Source organism: Chiloscyllium plagiosum, unplaced genomic scaffold (assembly GCF_037043375.1).
Source record: "Chiloscyllium plagiosum isolate Xiang-an unplaced genomic scaffold, Cpla_swu_hap1 HiC_scaffold_25, whole genome shotgun sequence".
Taxonomy (NCBI): Eukaryota; Metazoa; Chordata; class Chondrichthyes; order Orectolobiformes; family Hemiscylliidae; genus Chiloscyllium; species Chiloscyllium plagiosum.
Genome location: NW_028270163.1, coordinates 40,998,330 through 41,011,421, shown reverse-complemented (window position 1 = coordinate 41,011,421; position 13,092 = coordinate 40,998,330). Strand labels below are relative to the sequence as shown.

Here is a 13,092-nt window from a genome sequence, read left to right as displayed (position 1 = left end):
TGGCCTGCTTCCAAAAATGTAGGATTCTATGATAATGCAAGATAAATGTGGGTTAAAATGGGTGAGGGTGGCAAAAGGTGAATTTCTCAATGATGTGCTGCAACTTCACATAATAAAATCCAAGTTATACTGAGGGTAGTGAGGTGAACAGTACTGTACTCTTGGTCAAAACGTCCCATCAGGGTACCATCCTCTGCTTGTGGATTGACAGGCTCCTCCCCCCTCAACCGCCGTTCCCCCCCCGCCCAACCAGTAAATCACTCCCAACATCAAAGGTGTGTATATCACAGACTGACACTAGATTTACAAATTTAGTTGGATTTAAACGTTGCTCTACTGGAGTGGTGTTTACATACTATTTTTATTCAAACTGACTTAAACCTTTGACAAGAATACCCTACCAATACCTTTAATGTGATTCATAAGTTTATGAATAACCAGGTGGATGCAGGTAGCTGTATCATCATTGTTCTTCCCCAGTGACTTTCCAAGCTGCGTTAGGTCGGTTTCTAGATGCTGCCACAGGAACTCTGAGACATTTGGTACCTGTGGCTTAATCATTTCTTGAATAATCTGAAGAAATGAATGGACAGGATTTTTGCGTTTTCAACTGTATAGAAAATGCATTCCAAGAAGGCAAGTCTCTGCAACTGTCCACCTTGTTTAAAGAAGAGACTCTATCACATCAGTCCATAACTTCAAATAAGAAGGTTATTTCAACTCTCCTGCCACACTAGCTGCATTTCAAATGACAGATTACTACCCTGACACATCTACTTTCTGTGGCGGCTGCACAAATGAATTTATTACAGATAAAAGATTAGAAAATATTGACTGGGATTATACTAAGCAATGGTAATATTTCATATTGATGTGAAAATCCATTGTTTACTATTTCAATAGAAGCACTTAGAGGCATAAAGTCAGAGAGATGTACAGCACAGAAATAGACCTTCGGTCCAACTTGTCTATGCTGATCAGATATCCTAACCTAACCTAGTCCCATTTGCCAGCAGTTGGCCCATATCCCTCTTAAACCCTTCCTATTCATATACCTATCTGGTGCCTTTTAAATGCTGTAATTGTACCAGCCTCCACCACATCCTTTGGCTAATCATTCCATACACACACTACCCTCTGTATGAAAACATTGCCCTTAGGTCTCTTTTATATTTTTCCCCTCTCACCCTAAACCAATGTCCTCTAGTTCTGGACTCCCCCACCCCAGGGAAAAGACCTTGTCTATTTACCCTATCCATGCCCCTCATGATTTTATAAACCTCTATAAGGTCACCCCTCAGCCTCTGACACTCCACGGAAAACAGTCCCAACCTATTCAACCTCTCCCGATAGCTCAAATCCTCCAACCCAGGCAACATCCTTGTAAATCTTTTCTGAACCCTTTCAAGTTTCATGACATCCTTCCGATAGGAAGGGGACCAGAGTTGCACACAAATTCCAAAAGTGGCCTAACCAATGTCCTGTACAGCCACAAAATGACCTCCCAACTCCTATACTCCCCTTACCATTTATTTTAAAAGAACTGAAAACAAAGTTTTTTGGAATTTTTTGAGGATGTAATTCTGAAGATGGACAAGGGAGATCCAGTGGATGTGGTATACCTGGACCTTCAGAAAGCCTTTGATAAAGTCCCACATAGGAGGTTAGTGAGCACAATTAGGGCACATGGTATTAGGAGCAAAATACTGACATGGATTGAAAATTGGTTGGCTGACAGGAAACAAAGAGCAGTGATAAAATGCTTCCTTTCGGAATGGCAGGCGGTGACCAGTGGTGTGCCGCAGGGATCAGTGCTGGGACCGCAGCTTTTTACAATGTACATTAATGATATAGATGAAGGTATTAAAAGTAATATTAGCAAATTTGCTGATGATACAAAGCTGGGTGGCAGGGTGAAATGGGAGGAGGATGTGAGGAGAATACAGAGTGACCTGGACAGGCTGGGTTAGTGGACAGATGCATGGCAGATGCAGTTTAATGTGGATAAATGTATGGTTTTCCACTTTGGTGGCAAGAACAGGAAGGCAGATTACTACCTAAATGGAGTCAAGTTAGGTAAAGGGGCAGTACAACGAGATCTAGGTGTTCTTGTACATCAGTCAATGAAAGCAAGCATGCAGGTACAGCAGGTAGTGAAGAAAGCTAATAGCATGCTGGCCTTCATAACAAGAGGGATTGAGTATAGAAGCAAAGAGGTTCTTCTGCAGCTGTACAGGGCCCTGGTGAGACCACACCTGGAGTATTATGTGCAGTTCTGGTCTCCAAATTTGAGGAAAGACATTCTGGCTATTGAGGGAGTGCAGCGTAGGTACACGAGGTCAATTCCTGGAATGGCGGGACTATCTTATGTTGAAAGATTGGAACGACTGGGCTTCTATACCCTTGAATTTAGAAGACTGAGAGGGGATCTGATTGAGACATATAAGATTATTAAAGGATTGAACACTCTGGAGGCAGGAAACATGTTTCCGCTGATGGGTGAGTGCCAAACCAGAGGACACAGCTTAAAAATAAGGGGTAGACCATTTAGGACAGAGATGAGGAGAAACCTCTTCACCCAGAGAGTGGTGGGTGTATGGAATGCTCTACCCCAGAAGGCTGTGAAGGCCAAGTCTCTGGATACTTTCAAGAAAGAGTTGAATAGAGCTCTTACGGATAGTGGAATCAAGGGTTATGGAGATAAGGCAGGAACAGGATACTGATTGAGGATGATCAGCCATGATCATAATGAATGGTGGTGCAGGCTCGAAGGGCAGAATGGCCTACTCCTGTACCTATTGTCTCTTATCTATTGTCTATAAAACCAAGAGTTTAGACAAAACTTCACTCGTTTGGGAGGCACAGGTGGCTCAGTGGTTAGCACTGCTGTTTCACAGTGCAAGGGACCCAGGTTTGATTCTCAGGTCACCTGTGCGAAGATGCACACTCTCCCCGTGTCTGCGTGGGTTTCCTCCCACAATCCAAAGATGTGCAGGTTAGGTGAATCGGCCCCGCTAAATTGCCCATAGTGTTCAGGGATGTGTAGGTTAGGCGCGTTAGTTGGGGGTAAATGAGAAATGGTTCAGGGTGGGATACTCTTTGATGGTTCAGTGTGGACTTGGTGGGCCGAAACGCCTGTTTCCACACTGTAGGGATTTTATCAATGAATATTAATTGGTCTCACATGACATTGAATTCAGACGGTTAAAGATCAGGGACTGTTATCATTTGAAGTGAGGTGACAGCAGAGGCAATATGTATATTGCTTTATGTTGTTGTAAACTTGCCAAATCATAATTACATTCTCCTGCTATTGATGGTACTGCAGCGCCTCTTTGAGAGGAATTGTGTCATTACAAAGTGACACATTTCAGGCAATTTTTGTCATAAATGTGAATTAGAACAGCAACTGCACAGATACGTAATTTTTAATATAGTCTACACTATAAATGCAAGACTTTCTTTTAGATCTTAAAATGCTGTTATTACACCATAAAACCTTCCAAACCCACAACTTCTTCCACCTAGAAGGAAAAGGGCAGCAAAAACATGGAAACACCATCACCTGCAAGTTTCCCTTCAAGCTACTCACCATCCCAACTTGGAAACACATTGCACTTCTTTTCCTGTTACTGAGTAAAATCCTAGAACTCCCTGGCAAACAATGCTGTGGGTCTACCTACACGACATGGGCAGCAGCAGGTCACACCAACTTTCTTAAGGTCAATTAGGACTGGACAATAAAATACTGGCCCAACCCAGGAGCACACACATCAGTGAATGAAATATAAAGTAAAAAAAATCAGGCTTATATAACTTTATTAAAAGAGAGTCAGTTACCTGACGATGGTGAAATGTGCCGAGCATCATTGATACATGTGTCAGTGTCCGCAATAACAGGAGAACAACAGGAGTCATCTGTCGATCAGGTACAACAACTTGACTTCTCCTTGAGGCACTTCCCAAGACATGACCAGTTTTAGTTTGATCTATGTGACTACAAAAGAACCACAGATCAATTGAGCCTTGAGATTCCTGAAGGTCTGTTCTGTTACAGGAAGTGACCAAAACTGAATTCACCGACTTCCTATACTGACCAACTTTTATTTGCTATGTGTGGTCAGTTCAGACTCAAAACCATTTGAGTCTGCTGGCCTGGTATTGCTGCTTTTAACAGTCAGTATTATCATCCAGTTGTGTTTTATTGTGCCACAGAAATGATCAAATTATCCTTTCCTTCAAAAGCATATCGCAAAATAAGGTCAGTGTTGTTCACTGTTGCTGAGTCAAACTCCTGGAACTCCCTGCCTAACGGCATTGTGGGTTTACTTACAGCACACTGTCTGCATTGGTTCAATAAGGCAGCTGATCACCATCTTCTCAAAGGCAGCTAGGGATGGGCAATAAATGCTGGGCTGCATCCATGAATCCCACAGCACATAAATGTATAAAAAGGTATTGGCATGTTCAGTGAGGTGGTCATACTGCAGGTAAAGATTGCACAGGTAGAAAGAGAATGGGTGACCCCCAGAGTGAAAGCATTAGGCATGTCATTCAAGAGGAGTCACTTGGCTTATCTCTCTCTCTCTAACAGATTTTCTGTTTAGGACATTGCTGACTGAGATGGTTTCTGGGGGAATGATATGAGAGCCAAGTCTGTGGCACTAGGAATGGTTCAGATGTGCAGTGGTAGTTGAGAAGTAGGGGTGAGTGCTGTAGTGACAGGGAATATGCAGCATATTCTGATATTCTGGAGGGGGACAGAGAGCAAACAAGGGTCATGGTCCATGGCAGTATTAATGAGGTCCTGCAAACAGAATACAGAGGAACTTCAATTATCCAATATTCGATTATCTGAATATCTGATTATCCGGCAAAATCACAAAGTCCCGATGCTTGGATAAACTGTGTTATCCATCATTTGATTATCCGGAATTTGATTAACTGAAAGAAATACTCCCTGCCTGTGTCTTTCAGATAATTGAGGTTCCTCTGTTTAGGGAGCTAGAAAATAAATTAAAAAGCAGCACTTGAAGAGGCGGTGATCCCAGGATGCCATAATCTTGAGGCATTGGGACTGATTCTGGCGATCATGGGAGATGTACAAGCTGGACAGATTGTATACTAGCAGGATTCTTATTGGAGCATTTGCTAGTTCCATGGGGGTGCTCGAGTTTAAACTAGAGGGGTAGGGGAATAGGAACCTTTGCTGGGAGACAGGAGTGAAGGACATGGAATAGGGGACTGACTGTGATGAAGTGGAATTTCTTTACTCTAAAGGAGGTGAACCTGTAAAATTCTCTTCCACAGAAGGCTGCAGAGTCAAAGTCAATGAATATTCTTAAGAAATAAATAGATAGATTTCTAGAAGCCAAAGGGATCAGATAGAATGGGGAAAGAGTGGGGGTCTGGCACTGAGACAGATGATCAGTCATGGACACACTGAATAGCAGAATGGGCTCACTGGGCCAAGTGTCCTACTTCTTATGTTCTGAATTTTTAAAAGAGAAATATACATACTGTTGTGAAACAGTAAATCCAGGAACAGCACTGTGATGTTGTCCACCAACCAGACTACCACAATGAGAGCAACGAGCAGTTTGCGTTGGTTTTCCACACTGTCAATAAAATAATTGTTTAGTTAGTTTATCAGCTTAAATCTCTCATTGCCAAGTGCAGGGAAGCTGCCTCACTGATTGACTTGCATACACCAGCACAAAGCCTCAGCTCCAGGACATCCAAGCCAGAATCAATCAAACCGAAGAAACATTCAAATGGTCAATCACCATCTCTGATAGAAGGAAACGTTTGGTAATACAGAGACATAGTCAATGATTAGTATTTAGCCATGAATGGCAAAGGAAGGATAAAAGTGCTTGGGAAAGGTGACAGCATGAGTTGTAAATGTTTAAATGGATGTGACATAACATCATAGTCACAGGCCCAGATTTATGCTGAATTGGGCCAATCTAGAGACATTTAAATGGTGTAGAGAAGACTGGATTACTGGATTCTCACCTCTTTTCCATTTCTGACAATTTGGGCCTGCACAGATAGCCAACTCACATGGAGATGGCACTACAAACATTTCAAAAATATTAAATAATCAAGGAGGTGAAGTGAAAGGAAGAGCAAGAAATCAATAGAATAGCTATCACGAAAGAAAAAGTATGAGGAAAATTAATGGGGCTAAATGCATTTTGGCAGGAAGAATGGAAGAGCTGAATATTATTTAAATAAGGAAATACTGCAGAAAACAGAGTTACTGAGGGTCCTTGTACATGAATTACAAACACCTAGCATCTATGTGCAGTGGATACTAAGGAAGGCAAATGGATTGTTGGCTTGTGTTTCAAATGGAATGGAGAACAAAAATATATAAGGCAGTAATCAGACCACACCTGAAATATTGGAAACAGTTTTGATCTCATTCCCCAAGAAGGATATACTTAAGGTAGCTGAGTGAAAGTTCACTAGACTGATCTGGGTTTGGACGGTTTCCGTATGAGAGATTGAGTAGTTGGGCTTGTACTCATTGGAGTTTCGATGAAAAAGACTGATTGAAGCTTATAGGATTTTTAGGGGGTTTGACAGGGTAGATGTGAAATGGTTGCTTCCCATTGTTAGAGAGTCTAGGACCTGAGGGTATTATCTCAGAGTAAGGAATCACCCACTTAAGACAGAGAGAGATGAGGAGGAATTTCTTCTCTCAAAGGATAGTGAATCTGTGGAATTCTACATCAGAACATGCTGTTGAGGCTGGTTTACTACATATATTCAAGGTAGAGATAGACAGATTTTTAATCAGAATGAGAATCGAGGCAATTGGGTAAATTGCAGGAAATTGAAGTTGAGGATTATCAAATCAATCATGATCTCAAAGAACAGCATAGCAGACTTGATGGACCAAGTGGCCTACTACTGCTTCTCCTTATGATCTTATGCAGCACTCCCACTCTTGCCAGCTTCATTGCAGGGATAGGCATTTCAAATTTTCCTGCAATTCTGAGGATTCATGAACCATGGGGGAGCCCTGGTACCAAGTTATCAATGAGGAAAATGACCAGTAAACACTCCCATTCACACTTCATGCACTACATTGGCACTGTATGAGTTCAGACATTCATAGTAATCAATTTCACAAGCTTTTATCCACTTCAGACCTCTCAATCTTCTGTATGTAATCACACAGCGCAGCAAACTCCCACAAACAGCAATGTGATATCAAGCCTGTTGCTTTGTTTTGTGGTGTTGATTGAGGAATTAATGTTGGCCAGGATTTCAGCATTTATTCCCTGTTCATCTTCAAAAATAACATCATGGCATCTTTTACTGCTATCTAAACAGGCAACTGGGGCCTCAGTTTAACATCTCAGCACAGTGCACCTGACACTGCCATGGTCCCTTGGTGCTGCACAATGAGAAAGTGCCAGACCAGTGGATCATTCTCTGATAGAATGGTGGTGTTTGGTAAAACATTTACATGTACTTTCAGCTCCACTTTATTTCAGTTTTTCATGACCAAGGAGAAGCTGTAAAGCAGGCAGATAGACAGGAGTACGGTGGCATGGTGGCTCAGTGGTGAGCATTGCTGCCTCACACTGCCAGGGACCCAGGTTCGATTCCAGCCTTGGGTGATTGTGTGGAGTTTGCACATTCTCCCCATGTCTGTGTGGGTTTCCGCCAAGTGCTCTGGTTTCCTCCCTCAATCCAAAGACCTACAGGTTACGTGGATTGGTAATAGTCCATGCAGCGTTGCTGGGTCTGGGTGGGATGCCCTTAGGAAGGTTGGTGCAGATTTGAAGGGCTGAACAGTCTCTTTCTGTACTGTAAGGATACTATGAGTGAGTTACATGGGGAAATGCAGGGACAAGCTGACTCTTAGTTAATGGATTAGCATTGCAGCACAGTAGAAGATGAGTGAGTTAATTTGAGTAGCAGGTCAGGACAATTCAAGCAAATGTCAACGAAAATTAGGTTTCCCTAATTGAGACCTCACTTTACAGTCATTTTTGGAGTGGGGCATTTGTGGAAAAGAGAAATCAAATTTGAAGAGTTCAGATTTCATCCCTTCCTGCTCACATATGGCCCCTGCAGATTAAGTGTGCAGACCCACCACATTCCTCGCAATATTAACTTACTGTCTAATGCATAGGAAATAATATGCTATGTACATAGCCTCATTTAAAAAGGATGCAGAAAAGGAAGGACTGATAATTTAATTCTTTAATTAAAAACAAAATTAATACTTACATTAGCAACTTGAACAGGTTCACCGCAACTGCAGTCTGCAATGAAATATAGATAGTCGGAGATGTATTGTTAACAGTGTAGCAAAAAAAGGAATTAGAGAAAATTCCATCTTTATCTATAACTGGATTTAGTTATTGTCCTGCTCTTGGTTAAGTATATTAAAAATAACACTTTTGAAGGCAACAGTGTTTTCCACCATATGTATCAAGCATTACCCTTCCCTGAACAATGAAATTCCTTGTAACACATCTACTAGTCACATTGACAATGTCAGTTGCAGTGTGATACTTGCACCTTCATTTGCCAATGTTACTTCTGCCGAACGCTCAAATATATAGAACAAGAGTCAGACTTATCATTTATAAAATGCCTTGGAAAGTGTAATAGCATCAGCAAGATGACTATCTTCCTACACAGCTGAGGATTAAATCTGAATATCACGGAAATGCCTTATCTCCTTTGTAATCATTTTCTCCCCATCCGTAATTTTGTTGCAGCCAGAGTATTAATATGGTCTGCCATAAATATTTTAGCTCTAGTATAATAAAGTTTAGTGCATTCACACTGCAGTGAAAATGCAATAATCGCATTCTTGCAGCATACAAGGCTACTTGTCACATATAAACACCATGAAAACATAGCCTTCTGGGCTACCATGAAAAGCAAAAGACCCCCGATTGTCAAAATAAGTGCATTTTTGAGGTACATAAACAAATTTTAATGATACAATTGGAAGTATTTTAGATCTACATTTAATCTTTTTGGTTTGTAAATTACAAATAATTAACAGCACAGAGATGAATGACACTTACGGTACCAAGTCACCTTCTCTCGAGTCAATTGCTTAACTTCACTAAAAACATCTTCTGGCATGGTAGGTAAATAGGCGTGCTAAAAGTAGAAGGGAACATGTAAGAATGTTATAATAGGTCCCTTCCTGCTGTCAAGATGTTTCTGACATCAACATCACTGATTTCTCTGATCCAGAGGGAAGTATAAGTAAAGAAATAATATTTGGAGCTCTGAATCCCGAGTCTGAGGGAATTCTCTCTGGTTCCAAGTGTGACCTAGTATCCAACCATTCTGAAGTCTGAATAATATATTTTAGAGCTGGGGCAGCACTCTTGACATTAGATCATTTTAATGAGATTTATGATCTTGGTCATCAAAGAGAATGTTGTTGCTAAATCAGAGAAGATTTGCATTATTCTTGAAGTTGGCGATGCAACACATGACCTCAAGTCCTAGTCTATAAATAGAACATAATGGTAAACTTCTCACCATGACCACTATGATCAGTTGGCAGACTGGTACTCAGACAGCATCAATGACTCTCTTTAGTGATGGGAATCTGGGTTGCAGTCAAAGCGGTGGTGGTAGTAGTGATGGTGGAGGGGGTGATAATTGAGAATGCAGAGGTGACAGAGGGGAAATGATCAGCACTAGTCATTTCCAATCATGTAGTGACTTGATGACATAAATGGATAATTACATATTCCAGCCTGTGACCTTACCGAGTGAAGAAATGTGCTAAGGAAGCATTGGCAATGGAGTCCACACTTACAAATGATGGGGAGCAACAGAGAATGTAGTAAACATTCGGTCATCTTCCATAGCCTGGGAATGCTTTATGATGGAGCTTTGCCCTTTTACTGCAAACACCAAGCATTGCAGACATTGAGCAGTGAAATTCTTCTCAGGAGGCAAGACTGGGCAGGATGGATCAATAATTTAGAAGAACGATGAGTGATCCTATTTGAAATATTGAAGATTTAGAGAGGGCTTGGAAGGGTAGATGCTCAGAGGCATAGTTCCAAAATAAGGGGTCCCTTAGTTAAGATGGAGAGGAAGAGGAATATTTTCTCTTAGAGACTGTCAGTGTTTTCCAGTGATCATTGGGGGGCTGGCTTATTGAGTACTTAGAATGAATTAGATCGAATCTTGATTGATAAGGGAATTAGGATAGGAAATAAAGGGAGTTAAAGCCTCACCAGATCAGATGTGATTACACCACTGATAGGCACAAGGCGAATCCTATTTGTTATGTGCTTCTGACTGGGTCAGTATATGTTTTAAGTATCTTGGATGAGACAAGTCTAGTGAGTCATGGTAATCCTATGATATGCATTACAAATCACAGAACAGGTGATTCAGCCTTTAATGTCTATGCTGATTTTTGGAATTAGCTAGCAAACAGCCCACTCCCTGGTTCTTTTGCAATAGCCCTGCTAACTTTCCTTTTCAGGGGGTTATGGATGACTTAGAACTTGGGAAGCAAATTTTTCTTATAGAAATTGTGCGTCTGTGACTTCCTCACCCTCATTTCTGCAGATCTGAAAGCAATTTTGTAGAGTGGGGATTTCAAAACATTTTCTCCACAGATGAAAACCAAGGCTGCGTGCACAATTATTTCAATCAGGATGTGCCGTTGGTTTGACTGTCTTGCTGTGATCCATCGGGAAGAGTTTTGATCTCCAGTGGCATTTTCCACCAATTTAGTGCAGAAGTCCTTCAGGTCTGCAGCCTCAAAGAGTTTACTATCTTTAATAAATGTCTGCAACATGGTGATTAACTGAAAGATAGCAGATTTTGCAAAGTCAGTGCATTTGTATCACAATTTATTTTCTCATTTACAAACAAGGCTGCTAATCTACTCATTGCTAGGTGAAACATTTTCAGACATAAATTATGAAATTTAATTTGTGCGTTACATTTGTAAGCAAATATACGGGACAAAAAAAATACTAGTGCACTGTTCCAAATTGTCATCGAATACTGGAATAAATGACCAGGTCATTCTATAAACTCTTTGTGAAAATCTTTGTTTTCATTTGGGTTCTGAGAGCTGGTAATTATTGTTAAAAATGTTGACAACATTCATAGATGCAATTCCTGTGCCCTATCTCAGAACTTGAGGAGAAATGCAGATTACACAGAAACTACTTAACTTTGAAAGTTTGCACCAAAACTACTGCTGTCAGCAGAAATTATGAAGAGAAACACGTGAATGCACAGTGTTGAACATAGAACACTGTGCAGGCCCGCACCTGGAAAACTGACCGAGGTCCGCGGAGCTACAGGAACAAATGTCTCCCTCATTTTGGTAAATTTACACACCCGCACTGAGTCATTGGAGAGCTTCAGTGTCTCGATGTTTGTTTCAGATTGGCATTCCGGAACAATAAATGTGGTAGATTACTGAATTAGCACAGGCCTGATTTGGAGATGCTGGTATTGGACTGGGGTGTACTAAGTTAAAAACCACACAACACCAGGTTGTGATGACCTGATGAAGGAGCAGCGCTCTGAAAGCTAGTGCTCCCAATTAAACCTATTGGACTATAACCTGTTGTCGTGTGATTTTTAACTCAGTACAGACCTTTGGCTTGTACTGTCTATGCTACTTAGCAATGTCAAAAGTCCTCACTGCAACTTAAATGTGAAATGTTTCTATGGTGCTCTCATACCAATGCACATAGAATTGCTCTAAGTGCTGATGTGGTGCTCAACACTGCCAGAAAACAAACAGTCTCTGTTCTCTTCTCATCATGATCTTCAACATTTATATTTTCTAATATCCATCCTCCAAGTTTATCATGATTAAAACATGCAATAGTCTGAGCCACAATGGGAAGAATCATCTTGAAAACATTTCCAACACTGAGCAGTATGGCTTCACATCTGTAGGCATGCACCTATTGCAAACAGAATGCCTGTTCTCATTTATAGAAGTCTCTTTATAGAAAAACATCTTTATTGACTACTTGAATTTTGGATGCTTCATTTCACCCTTATAAACATTCCTGTATCACCAGGTGTACCATCCTTCATGTATTCACTTCCATTCTGAATACATGTGAACGAGCATCATCCACAAACAGAACACCGTTTCTGTAGATGCAATTGGTGGGGGCGCCATAGCATTTGGCCCTCATGCTCCAACCTTACAGTCTATAATAATGACTTTGATGTAGTTTGGATAGAAGGTACTATAGCCATATTTACAGATGACACTAAAATGGTTGGGAACGTAAATTGTAATGAAGTTAATGAAAGGCTTAATTGGTACTGCTGAGAGCTGATGCTTAGGTTGGCTGTTACCATGGGTGATTTGGAGATGGGATAAAGTTGTGTGTAAGGACACTCTGGATGTGAAAATAAAAAAAGTAGGTTGGCTGTTGTTTAAAAATCTTCCATTTCTTCCCTGGGGACGCAGAGCAGAAACCCAAATTAGTTACTACTTCTCTTTTCTGTTCCCATCATATATATTTCAATAGTGGTTTGCTGTTACCTTCTTGAGTAACAGTCTGTAGTCAACAACATGCCAGAGCTGAAAAATGTGTTGCTGGAAAAGCGCAGCAGGTCAGGCAGCATCCAAGGAGCAGGAGAATCGACGTTTCGGGCATAAGCCCTTCTTCAGGAATCATTCCTGAAGAAGGGCTTATGCCCGAAACGTCGATTCTCCTGCTCCTTGGATACTGCCTGACCTGCTGCGCTTTTCCAGCAACACATTTTTCAGCTCTGATCTCCAGCATCTGCAGTCCTCACTTTCTCCTAATAACATGCTAGACACAACTTATTCTCAGTTTAAGTTCCCACACATCTGAAATTAGGTCAGTGATTGATTCTTACCTTTGGACTAGGTTGCAGACTGGAATCCTCTACAGCAAACAAAGATGTTACCTCACGGAAGAAGGCCAATGCCAGATAAACCCGTTGATTGTTTAAAGAGCATTTTGAAGTCTTTCAGGAGCAAAGATATGAAACAAATGTTGAGTGCTACTATAATATACTGGGCTTAAAACTAACATAAAACTGAGACAGAGTATTGCACTGTTA

General features: G+C 41.0%; 1 protein-coding gene across 2 annotated transcripts in view; it reads right to left on the bottom strand.

Annotated features, from left to right (window-relative positions):
• Positions 1 to 13,092, bottom strand: part of LOC122562201 (E3 ubiquitin-protein ligase rnf213-alpha-like) — a 156,764-nt gene that overhangs the window by 20,229 nt on the left and 123,443 nt on the right. For both annotated transcript variants that reach the window (XM_043714879.2, XM_043714880.2), the window contains 7 exons: positions 12,886 to 12,996; positions 10,571 to 10,825; positions 9,066 to 9,144; positions 8,254 to 8,288; positions 5,521 to 5,618; positions 3,841 to 3,997; positions 408 to 573 (listed from right to left, as the gene is read on the bottom strand). In XM_043714879.2, coding sequence (XP_043570814.2) covers positions 408 to 573; positions 3,841 to 3,997; positions 5,521 to 5,618; positions 8,254 to 8,288; positions 9,066 to 9,144; positions 10,571 to 10,825; positions 12,886 to 12,996 — 901 coding nt within the window. The remainder of the gene's footprint in view (positions 1 to 407; positions 574 to 3,840; positions 3,998 to 5,520; positions 5,619 to 8,253; positions 8,289 to 9,065; positions 9,145 to 10,570; positions 10,826 to 12,885; positions 12,997 to 13,092) is intronic.